The sequence below is a fragment of the Odontesthes bonariensis genome, chromosome 11, assembly GCF_027942865.1.
Source record: "Odontesthes bonariensis isolate fOdoBon6 chromosome 11, fOdoBon6.hap1, whole genome shotgun sequence".
Classification (NCBI taxonomy): domain Eukaryota; kingdom Metazoa; phylum Chordata; class Actinopteri; order Atheriniformes; family Atherinopsidae; genus Odontesthes; species Odontesthes bonariensis.
The window spans coordinates 21,967,518-21,980,219 of NC_134516.1; the positions used below are offsets into that span (position 1 = coordinate 21,967,518).

Here is a 12,702-nt window from a genome sequence, read left to right on the forward strand (position 1 = left end):
CATTAAGGGGACAAGCTTTTCTTTTCTGATGGCTGAAGAGATAAGGGTCTCTCTGCTGCAATAAGGTACAACCAATCAATGATTTAGTGAACCCCTGAACATGTGAATATACAATTAAAGTTCTGATGTTGAGCACTGTTTTCAGTTGTTTTGGTTATCTCCGAAATGTATCTGTATTATGTAGGTTTCGATACTGCCACAATTTGTCTTTGCAGTTCTAACTCCAAAAAAACACAGAAGTCATTCATGTATCATATCAGTAGCTGTATCCTTTGGGCATATCCTCAAAGCTAATGCTAACAACAACCACTATAAGTGAAACTGAAATAACTGCCAATACTAATTACAAAGTTTAAATGGTAAAAAAAAATTAGATATCTTTTGAAAAATCCACTGGTTCTTACATTTGCAATGTACTTTGTCCAATTTAATTGTGTATGGGGTAAGGATACCCATTGTTGTACATGATAGTTCAGGACTGCAGGGAGGCCAGGCCAGTGTACCCTCTTCATCCTCAGCTATGCCTTGGTAATGTGTGCAGAATGTGATTTTTTTTTTTTTTTTTTCTTTGTTGAAAAATGCATGGAAATCCCTGGAAAAGAAGTTGCCTTGAAGGCAGCATATGTTGTTGTAAAATGTCAGTGAACTTTTCTGCATTAATGCTGCCATCACAGAAGTGGAAATGAGCTTTGCCAGGAGCACCGACACGACCCTGTGCCATCACAGAGCCTGGCTTTTGGACTTTTGGACTGATAAAAGTCTGGATGGCCCTTGTCATCTTTTGTTTTGAGCACACACAGCCTATTATTTTCACAAAAGATCTGGATGCTTATTAGTCTGACTACAACAAGTTTCACTGTGTGATGGGCTACCCTGTGCCTCCGAGTCTGGAGAAGTCGGCGCCGCCTCCGGACAAGGTTAGCATAAGGCTTCTTTGTTTTTTTTTTTGTCACAGTAAAGTTTTAAAGTGGCAATTGTGAACATAACTCTCTATTCAAGTGTTTACCAAAGGTTTCTCACACAGCTATTGATGAATGATTTTTCTTGATTCGGTAAAGTATAAGGGACCTCTCATACTAACTTCTCTCGTGGTAAGATGGGAACAAATCCCTTTTCCATATTCTTATGGAAAACCTTCCATAAAGTTAAAAATGATTATTTCATCAAATTAATGCCCATGTTTTATTTATTAGCTTAATTAATATCATCATTATTACTATTACTAGTATACTACTCTTATAACACTGTTATTATTATTATTATCTTTCTACAGGTGCTGGTGTTGGGTGTTTTCCACTTTTGTGTCCTTTGTACATTTCTGTAACAATGCTGAGCGTGAGTGAAATGGAAATTTCAATTTGCATGAGGGAACCTCCCAAAGGGATTAATAAAGTCGTCTCTCTATCTAAAGACAGGCAGTTGACTATCACATACAGATGCAATACTGAAATGTATGACTTCTAAAATAGTGTTGATGTTAGACTGGATGATCATGGTTCTTATTTGACTTAAGCTACATGACGAATCCCAACCAATTACTTTGTGGCTGTATATGCAAAAGTGATTGTGCAGGAGGCTTCAGATAAGATCATAAATGTGAGATGATCTCTTAATATATCATGAAGATTATATCATCCCATCAAAAGACTTCCTTATTCATAATTTCTGCCTCTCCAGTTCCAAAGATTTACGGTAAGCTTAATTTTTTTAGGTTTATTGACATGAAGTGACTCCTTTCACTTGAGTGTCATTGACTTGTTTACACAGCTGTAATTTGTCAGGAAGGAGCCAGACTAGAGGTAGAAATGGTATTTGATAGATTCAGCAGCTCCTGAAACTCGGCTATGCAACTGCCATGAGTCATAACATTTCATCTTTAACAAGCAAATTCAAGTTTACATCAGCAAGGCTGGATGGAGGCTGAGAATTTTTGAGCTGAAACCCTTCATTTTACTGGAGTAGATTTGGTTTGCGGTCCCCCTGCACACTAGGGGAAAGCACAAGAAGTCTTAAAGTCTGGTGGCAGAGAACACTTCAGATCCCCCAGACAATAGTTTAGATTTTTAGAAAAAGCAACGAAAACATTGGTAAAGTGAGCCCAAGCAGAGCATCTGACAGGAATGTTAGGGATGTGGGTACACTTCAAAGGTGACTCAGCAAGGCTTGAGAAACCCACTATTTAGTGCCATCAGTCTCTTTTTCCCTAGCCCTGTGTATCTGTGTCTATCTGTCCCTCCCTGCTGTATTTTCCATTTTCTCCAGCTCTCTTGCCCTCCATCAGTAGCTGAACTACATGGTGCCACTTTCAGAGTCTCTAGACAGCTTTGTTGTCCTGTGCTACGCCCGACAGGAGTCCTTCCTCTGCCTGCATAGCCCTGTACTAAAGCCCAATGAGCGTTCAGTTCCTGTTGGTATCCTACCCCTCCCTTCTCACAGCAAGGGAAGCTTCTTTTTTTTATCATTCTTCGCGAACGGCTGCATCAGCATTTCAGACAAAGAATCAGGATGGGAGTGAAGACAGGAATTTCAACAAAGTTCCTACCTCATTCTTTAGGCCGTGCTATTAAATGTGACAGGACCCTTTTGATAGTCAAATGTTTTGTGTGAGACTGAGGACATTTATTTGGATCAGCAGCAAAATGGATCGGCGATCTTACTGGAAACAGTCGCAAACCCAATAAAGCCTCAAAATGCACTGCACAAAAAGATTTCACAGTGCATCGTGTAACCATTAGCAACGTGTGCTTCAAAGTTTACATGGCAACCATTTTCATCATCTGAAGCTTTTCTAATTGTGGTGCACCCGTGTTTTTGCCATTCAGCTTGGTGTTTCGATAATGTTTCAAGTACCTTTTAAGTGTTTCACTCATGACTCGTGAGCTTTTCATTCGGTGAATTCAGCTGTGACAAGATTTTGAGCAACATAAGGTTTAACATAGGTAATGATTGGGCAGCAATAATGGGTGCAGCTTTTGTGCTGAGGAAGGTTGTATTGTGAGAACATCAATGCAGAATGTGGGTGTTGATCTTTGCAAATGTCATGCTCTGTTCCTACAAGGCTTGAATTGGACTTGTTATTGCCAAAGCCCCAGCTTGTTTGTTCCCCACTGCCCTGTAATATTCAACAGTAATACCTTATTTAATTTTCAGACACGGCTTGTTCCCTGCAAAAGTTACATCAGGCAGAGAAAATTGTAATTTCACAATGCATAATGGAGCGTTTCCTGTTATGATTGCCATATGTCAACATGCTTATGAAGGTCAGAAAAACAGCATTAACGTTGTATTGTCTCTTAATATTGGCTTTACCTGCAATAATTAAGGTAACAGCAGCAGCAGCTCGCCTGCTCAGTGATAATGAGGTGAAATGCCAAGTATGAATAACAGGAGATTGACCATTCGAGAGGGGAACGTGGCTAAATGACAAGTGAGCCAAGCACGGTCAATGGCTGCCTTAAAATGCGTGATTGGAGAAGCTTGGTCTGAATAAGCAAAGCAAAGTGGAAGCTGAACAGAGAGACAATTAAACTGCCACATCTGGCAGTGCCACTGTGAGTGGGAACCCAGCCGCCACAATTACAGTGCTTTGTCACTGCTGTAACCCTTCACTGCCTGAATTTTGTGCCAGAGCAGATAACACCAATACTTTTACATTTATTCAGAGCCTGTGAAATATTTTTAGGAATTACTTTATGTAGCTCAATTTCTCTGCTAAATCAGGGAAACTTCTTTGGACCCTTTTTTCATCTGTTGTGATAACTCGGATTGGATATCTTGGCTTTATCTCAGTCCAGACACTTGTGCTATCCTGCTGATCACAAGCTACAGGACAAGTTCATTTGAGTAGAGCCCAGGATGTTCCATTTTTTTTTGTGAAGACATTTTGGCTTTTGCTGCTTATCATGCCCAAAATAAAACAGGAGAGGCCTTTCATGGTTAAAGTAATGCATTTTATGGTTTACCCTGGTACAATTTGGAATGTGTGCTAATTGATAGAGAAACCACTATAAGATGTCTGAGCCTGTAGAGTAGCTTTTATGCTCTTTTGCATAGATTTTCTTAGCCATTGAGGTCTCGAGGTTGCTGTGGATTAGCAACCTAGTTGCCATAGTGGAATGTTGTCGTTTCAAATTTCCAAGAACAATGCATACATATAATTTTAACTTTTCTTATTTGGCATTTTATGTTTCTAGAAGCTTTATAAACCAGCAAACAAGAGGTAGGAAGGGTGGTGTAGTAAGGGAGAGGCCTGACGTAAATGAGCGAGTGTTGTTCACTTAGTTTAATTTAGGACCCGGACACTCTGTTTCTCTGGTGGGTCCTGAAAAGGGAATATTGTCTTTGGTCTTTTTGCTTTTAATTCTATCTTTGTTGGTTTATTTTTTTCTCTCTCCTTTTTTTTTCCCCCCTGCTGTTTGGTGAAGTTTAATCTGCAGAACTATGAGGACAGACGATAGTTGTGTTCAGAGTTTAGAGGTCATGTGTTTTAGTTACTGAAAATGAAATTCAGCTGTTCAGCTTTTGATCATTTTACATGCATGCATGAAGTTATCATACCCAGTTTTCATGGAAATATGACTTGTATTCAGATGTTTTAAGATGTTCTCACTTATGTGGTTCAATTTAGGAAAATACAGAACAGCACCTGAACAGACCATGTGGTGACGGTGTTTTTGTCAGCCATTCTCTCCAAAATTTCAAGACTTCGGAAAAATTGCACGGGGTTTGAAAATGCCCTCAGAATTTTAAGTTTTCAGCAAAATATAAAAGCTATTCCAGAAAATTCCAACTCGCTTGTGGATTACTGGTAATCTAAAGAGTTTGCTGTTCATGTGTAGCATTATTTATCTTTAATTGCCTGCTACAAATTTGCTTCCCATCTCTCCAGAAACATTAAAAGTTCTGTGTCTTCACACTGCTGTTTTACACATGCCCTCACCAAAAGAAGAAGAGAAAAAATTCTGAAAAGCTTAGTCTCTTCCCTTTCTGAAGTGTTTCCATTCTAGCTGCAGGGTTTAATTTATTCATAGCTGTAAAAAGAAAGGGAAAAAAGAAATGTTTCCCTACTCAAGAGTTTGATTGTTTGAATCAGAGTGGGGAATACGGGTGGATTTACTCAGCATGGATGGTGGTACATGCCGCATGCAGATGCGATCTATAATCTATGTAATCTTCAGCGTGCAAGGGCTATACTCTCTTCATTCAGAGTTTGAAGCCTTTCATTTTGGCACGGAGAGTAGTTTGTTTTCTCCCATGTGTGCGATTCCTCATCCCGAGCTCTTCTTGTTTGCTTCTTCTCATCTGCACGGACGTGCCCATATGGTTTTTGTCTCTCATGCTATATCTGTGTCACATGCACTTACGTGCAGATATGCATCCATGCCTGCTTTCTCTGTCCGACTCTGTGAACCTCTTACTATTTTCCTGCTCCTTTGTGGTCTTTCTTGGTTTCATGGCTTCCAGCCTGTCTGCTTAGCCATGGGAATCTTTGCTGACGTCTCCGTCCTGCAGCCACAGTGATGGAGAGAGATGCTCTAGAGGCGCAGGGAGATAAGAGAGAGGAGACAATCGCATTAAGACTCACTTTACCCCTCTGACCAAGACCAGAGGTTGGGATTTAAATGTTAATATCAGTATGCTTAAATCCTTGCATGGCTGTTTATGCATTTCCCAGACTGAGCACATTACCTCTGCCTCTGCAGTCTTAGCTGCTCACAATTAAGCCGGCACAAATTAACACGCCATCGTTAAGGGAATAACATGCAGCCATATGCACGAGGAGCCTCTTGTAAGTCTTGGAGTCTAACACTGGAGCTGCTGTCAGAACAGCAATGGATCAGTCAATGCTACAACACAACATGCTGCTTGGATCCAGGGGTGAAGCCTCTTGACATCAGAGGTGACACGTTGAAGTATCCATGTTTCTTTGTTCCTGTTCTTTGCACCTGTCAAAATAGTGTGTTTTTAGGTTTTTGGTATTATTGTTTTTATGAGCTCCTCCTGCACTCTGACTCTCGTGCTTTGTAGCACCACAGAGACCCCTGGTGGAATTGAGAGGCAGAACAATGTGATATATGTGTGTGTGGTCCAGGACAAATTCCAGCCTCCTCAAAACTCTTCCCATTTCTCTCCATCTGTTTTACTTCCACACTCATACACAACATGCACAACCCTCATCTCTCAGCTGTAGACAATACTTTTGCTGAGCCGTGAGACAAAATTCAAAACTGTTCTTCAGTTCGGGGTTTTTTTTTTGTTTTTCTTTCAATTCCAAATCAGATTTTCCCTGTTAATAGTACAGCTATCATCTGAGCATGCTATACTGCTCTAGAGGGCCAAATTAGAGCAGGCCTTGGTAAAATAAAATCCCTATTATCTTTGAACTAGCAAGTGCCCAATTATATGCCACAGTTATCTCCCATCTCGCAGACTTCTGAGTTGTCGCCAAAGGGCCAATGAGCAAGTAGAGCTAATGAAGAGATGCTGAATCACCTTTTTGCCCTCCGGGACACACAAATGACGGAGCCTCCTTGATCATCAGCAGTTTTTTTTTATGGATGAGTTGTTCTGCTACTTTGATGTGGATGTTTTTGTCCCCACTCTTGTCCCAGCACATACCACACATTCATGGACGTGCCACTGATTGTAGCATATGTGTGATAAGTATGAAAAAGAGTTAAAGGTCTCTAATCCAAATGAGAGAGAGAAAATGGGTTTTAAAGGGGGATTATCTGTCTCCAGTCACAGAGGCCATGCATTCAGAATGAGCAGACGAGGGAAAGGAACTCCTGCTCATGTAACAGAAGGGGTTTATCCATTGGTTTGTCTTTTCTGTGCACTTTCTTATCCTTTCATGTGTGTGGTTTTGGTCATCTCTGAAAGTCTGGCTTTACTTTATACTAATTTTATCTGATATGACAGAAGTATGCCTAAATATATAGCAATGGCATCTAAATTGATAAGCATTGCATCTTTGCTGCAACACTGCCTCTACTCTGCTGCATCAGAGGCAGCAGTACCTGAAAGTTGCCTGTGCACTTTCAGTGTTTTCCTAGGAGACTATGGACTGTTGGAGACATTAAGTTGCTTTAAAATGTGGAAGATTACAGCTGAAATAACTGCACAGGCATTGTCTTTAAAGCGTGAGAATAGCAGAAAGAAATATCCATTTTGAGTTTGCCTTATTACGGGAAAATGTGTTACCCTCTCAGCCAAACATGAATGATTAAAACAATCACAAAGTTAATAAAATCAAAGGAAAATGAGAGGCACTCTCTACTCTCAGACGCTGGGGGCATGTCTGCTGACGACAGATTTCAGATCAGCTCAAATGAACTAAACTAACGATCAAACGGAGCTCGTCTCAGCCAATCTGCTTAGATGTGAAATAACATCCATACTCTGTAGATGTATTTTGATCACCTTCCATCTGGTAGCAACATTGTTAAACTGTGCAACTTATATTTTTGTCCTGCAAGGATTCAACCATCAGTATACAATAGCACAGCTTGAGCGCACCAGCGGGGGGAAGGAGAAACTACAGCTGTTTTTTGCGGCAGTGTATCTGTTGATTCCAGATGTCTCCAATAAAAGTTTTAAAACTACCAGGGCGAAAATGGGGTGGGTATTGCTGGTAATTACCAATTCTCTAACACCTTGGCTCTGCACAGCATCAATCCACCAATCCTCCACTGACTGCAGTTACTCCTAAAACGTTGCTCGTCTGAGTTGGTATGCAGCCCTCAACCTTCTATGATGCACTGCTGTCTCTTCTGAAGTGTTTCCAGATCTGCAGTGGTGCTGCATTTTAGCTTTACTATTTACTAAGTAAATCCAGATGTTCTTGTTCTCATTATTCCTCATTAAGTTGACAGCCAAAGTTCTGCAAATACTGGCATCCATTGAAGATGTATTTGTGTTAAAGGCAGAATATTTAGCTTTGCTAGTTGCATTTCAGTGTTAGAAGTGGGGTTTGATTAAACTGCATCAAGGATTATTTATTTTAGAGTCCTGTGCACTAATCAATATTATTTCCTCACAACTGGATTCAAATGTTAAGTGTTATATGAGAACCCAGGATTTTTTGTCTGATTATGCCACTGCTCAGCTCTAAGGGCTTTAGCATCTTGGAGTGCCTTATTTCGGTTTAACAGCCTGACTGTTTAGCTCAGTCTCACCATCTTCATCAAAGTTGTTCTCAGCATGCACCTCTGTTCAGCAAAAGAGCTTTGACGATAACAAACAAAGCATCTAGAACAGAGGCAGGCCCAAAATCTCGCTAGACAAGAAATCAGGGCTTTAGCAAGGCTGAAGAACTACTTTAGAGTAATTTGTGGAGATCAGAGCTAAAAATGGAGTGAATGTTGGATTAAATTCATACTATTGTTAGCGTGTGTCTGCTGTATGTGTACATTCAGCTCCAACTCCAAGTAGTCTGTAATGCTTCAAAAATGCTGCTTCCTCTCAAGCTAGTTTGAATTTATCTGCATATCTTGTACAGTACCTGTCAAAAGTCTGGACAGACCAATTCATGTAAAATTAAACCCAAACTTTTGACCCACTCTTGTATATGTACTTATCACCCTCTTCTTCTACACAAACTTTCTATCAAAATGAGTGTTCTTTCACATCAGCTCTGCGTCTCTGCTTTTAAAGAAGCTGCTTAAATTTTTCAAATTCAGTTGGCGTTTTCAGATTTTACCCCACTATCTACAAAAAGCAAACTCCTCAGACTTGATATGTCGATATATTATTGGACAGCAGTTTGCAGGTTTTCAATTATTTTTTTCTGAACCACTTTCTGGAACTTACTCTCACTTAATTCCATCAATTTGAAACCAAATGTTTCAAATGAACTGGGATCCACAGTTAATTTCTAACCCACATCAAATGCTGTAATAGACGTAGTGAAGTGAGTAAGGGTTGTCTTAATCACCACTTCTGATGCATAAATCTAAAGGGGCAAACATCAGCTGGTCATCACAAGAATAACTGAGTAGACACTATGCAGAACTCCTGGTTAGGGTGTTAAAAAAAAGGGCTGAAAGAAATCATATATTGTAAGTTTTACATTAGTTCTATATTTCTGTGCACAGTGCAAACTATAGCCCAATAAAAAGTTTGTCTGTGTTTCTGGGTTTAAACTTTTGCAAAGTACAAACTGCAAAAATGCATTGATTGAAATTTAAAAGTAGGATCGTACAAAAAAAGTTGACCTTTGAAAAGTTGAGCTTTTAAAAAGATGGTTCAAGAGTGGCAGATTATTTAAAGGGTCTGAGATGGTTTAAGATGGCACCTCTGGAGAACTATAAACTCTTTAGAAATTGATAGAATTAGGGATGTGGTTATGAGGCTTTTGACAGAGTGCAGGTTTAATAAGTTGAGATGTTCGGGGCTGGTGCTTTTTGAAGCAGAGATTATCAGATATCCACAACTTCTCACGCACAACAGAAAAGAACATTGACTTTCTGCATTTTTAATGACATGTTCATGTTTGTTTTCAGTTGTTTGGCAGAATGCCGCAGAAACGGCGTGTTTAATCTGTGCAAAAACTATAGTTTTTTGTTTTTCTGTGCAATGTGTTTGTTCATACATGTTGCATACTTTTTATATAATGGTGCATACAAACACCAGATCTATGATCTAGACCCACATTCTTAAATTACTTTAATATCCGCACCAGATATGTAGATTGAAGCAGGTGTTCTCTCATATCCTTTCTCTCATCTCACACAGGAAGTCCTGTCAACCTGACGTGCAGAGCGTTCTTTGGATACAGCGGAGACGTCAGTCCACTTATCTACTGGATGAAGGGGGATAAGTTTATTGAAGATCTCGATGAGGAGCGAGTTCAAGAAAGCGACATCAAGTAAGATCTTTCGTTTCTGGCCTGGTCTTGCCACTTCTCAGAGGAGATAAGGATTTCAGACACAAAGTTTTGGCACTCCCTGAGTTTGTGAAGCTACCACATAAACTAAACCCTAAGTACTTTAATCTGTTGATATGAATATTGTCAAACTTGTTAATTCAATAGAAAAGCTTGAAGTAAAGTTTAGAACAAATCCATTGGGTACCTCTGATCCCTTAAGAAGCAGCAAAGGTCACAGGGCTAAACTGGTAAACATCTATTAAACCTCGTTACCACAACTGTGGGACCGCACATCAACACTCCAAACAACAAAGGGTACCTTGCACTAGCATCCCATCATCTAAAGGATATTCATAAATGCTTTATTTAGCTGTTTAATAATGCAGACACCCATGCATTCTTTATCATGTACAATATATATGCAAAATTCAGGCATCCCTCCTTCAGCTGTGACAGGCGTAGCACAGCAACATGACTCTTTTCTTTGGGAGACTTTCATCTTGCTGCTCACACTCTTTACTGGAAACTGTGGTCTGCTTTTTCCAGAATCACACGCACCCCCTGAAGCTGGTCCAGAACAACAGTACACTGTAAATGTCTGGATCTCCTTTAGTCTTTGCTGCACTCAGATTGCTTGACAAAAGCATCATGTCTCTGGCCATGTTGCATCGTGTTGGATGAATGATGATGTTGCTCAAGACTGAAAAGACGAAAACATCAAACTCATGCAGAAAATTTCTTTAGAGGATTTGAAGATAAACTCTCTATAAGAGACTAAATTTGCCCTTGTTAAAGGATATCTCATTATATTAGCGGATGCTCTAACTCTTGACTTGATTGTTTCTTAGATATGCCACTAAATTACAAAATTACAACAATGAGCGTCAACAGGTGAAACCAGTTTATACTGGATTCTTACAGTACTGTCAGTGGGATGCACCACACCATGCTTATATTACTGTTGAGTGGTGGATCACACAGTGATTGCAGAGTAGTTTATCTGCATTTTATCACAGGGCATCTGAAAAAAGTTTCAGATCACAGTTTCCCTGTTTTGTGGACTGACAAGTTCAGAATCAGTCTTGGCTAGTACCCCCCCGACACACACACACACACACACACACACACTCCCACCTCCATGATGAGGCAGTGAAGGTTAGACGAAAGTGGATAATCAATAGTCATCATGATGATCTCTGAGATGGCATATGTGAAACAGTGGGTATTACACCTGTTAGCAGCTTATAGCCACTTTACCGTCTCAGATTAGACACCGGCGAGGGTGGTTTATTTAATATTTGTCACTTTTGCTCACATAAATTGATACTCATCACATTATCAGATGAGGTTTGAGCACAGTTTTGCCAGACGTTTTTGTGAAAAAGAGTAATATAAAACTTCTACTGAATAAATACCCTCACAGACATCTAAGTGGGAAAGATTCAATTTAAAAATTGAAATATTTTGTAACAGAATGTAATGTATTTGTGCTTAGGGGAGGTCACTGTCTCCCAAGTAATTAGAACAATGTAAGCAACACAAAAACTTCTTGAGCCTTAGCAATGAAGTCTTAATCCTCAAGAATGTGTTTTCTTTCCTCTCCTGTCATCACCAGGGCATTCGGAAAATAAGACAAAGGTAATAAAAGTGTATCCATTTTAACATGTACGGAAATAAATTCGCCCGGATCTGATCCTCCTTTAGTCATATCCAGTCACGCATAGATTTGGCCAGCTTTTCAGATATCCGGTTCTAGGGTTCTGTTTGAAGCTGGAGTGCACAACTTTTCCTTATAAATGAAAACACTGTTACACTGAGGCCCTCCGCAAGAGATTTCACACAGTGCTGATGAGGCTTTTGGATTTCCCTGTAGTTCAGTCTGTGCGTTTTGAATCTGATATTCAAAATGACATTCACACCTTAGCTTGTAGTGCCACCTTGTTTGTTTCCTTGAGCTCCTCTTCTTCTTTCTGATGACTAAGTGTTTCTTCTTTCCGAGCACAACTGCAGTCCTACGAAAGCATGGCTGTGACAAATGCACACTCCTTTTCTCGTCATATTTGACAGAGTTGATATGAGACTTTGTAAAAGGGAGAAGTGGCAACAATGCTTCCAGTTTACATTTCTATACGTTTGCATCACTTACACATACCTCTTTATAAGTGTACAGCTTTTGAGACTAAATGACATACCAGCAGTAACTTGACAGGGCTCAGAAATGCCTGTAGGTTAGTTAAATGAAGGGTAACATCAGTAAGATGTTCGACACTAACAAACACTAAAGGTTGACTGACATCTACTATATAATTAGTTAGGATTGATGTAAACACACTGAATTAATAATTTTGGCATCAAGGTCGGAATAAGTTACCTCTTCTGCGTTTTCAAGATAACTTTTCGTTAGATGGACATGTTTGCTGCTGTGCCTACACTGAAATAAACACAACCCACATCCTTTCATGTCCTGCCCCTCTGTACTCCTTTGACAGCCCACACATATGACTAGAAAATCCCTGTTGTCGACAAATGCCGTCTAATGAAAAGGTTAACTGTAAGCAGCATGACAAGGCTGGGAGGAGAGTTAGCAGCCCAGTCGGTGACCTGGCATTTCGAGACGTCTCTATTAGCCTGCTAGCACGCTCCGTCCAGCTCTTAGCGCCATTCTCTGTTGTGAAGGACAACGGGCCAATTAGAGCCTACAGGATTTAAGGGGGTGGTGGTGGCAGGTGGCGGAATTGGGTAGGTGGTGTAATAAAGATGAGAAGGAAGAATACTAAGGAGTGCACCACAATCAGTTAGAAACCTGCTTTCATGTGATAGTCAAAAGAAGTAAC

General features: G+C 40.0%; 1 protein-coding gene across 2 annotated transcripts in view; it reads left to right on the plus strand.

The window, feature by feature from the left end:
* LOC142391804 (interleukin-1 receptor accessory protein-like 1) overlaps positions 1 to 12,702 on the plus strand; it is a 259,529-nt gene that overhangs the window by 214,717 nt on the left and 32,110 nt on the right. For both annotated transcript variants that reach the window (XM_075477883.1, XM_075477884.1), the window contains exon 7: positions 9,736 to 9,868. In XM_075477883.1, coding sequence (XP_075333998.1) covers positions 9,736 to 9,868 — 133 coding nt within the window. The remainder of the gene's footprint in view (positions 1 to 9,735; positions 9,869 to 12,702) is intronic.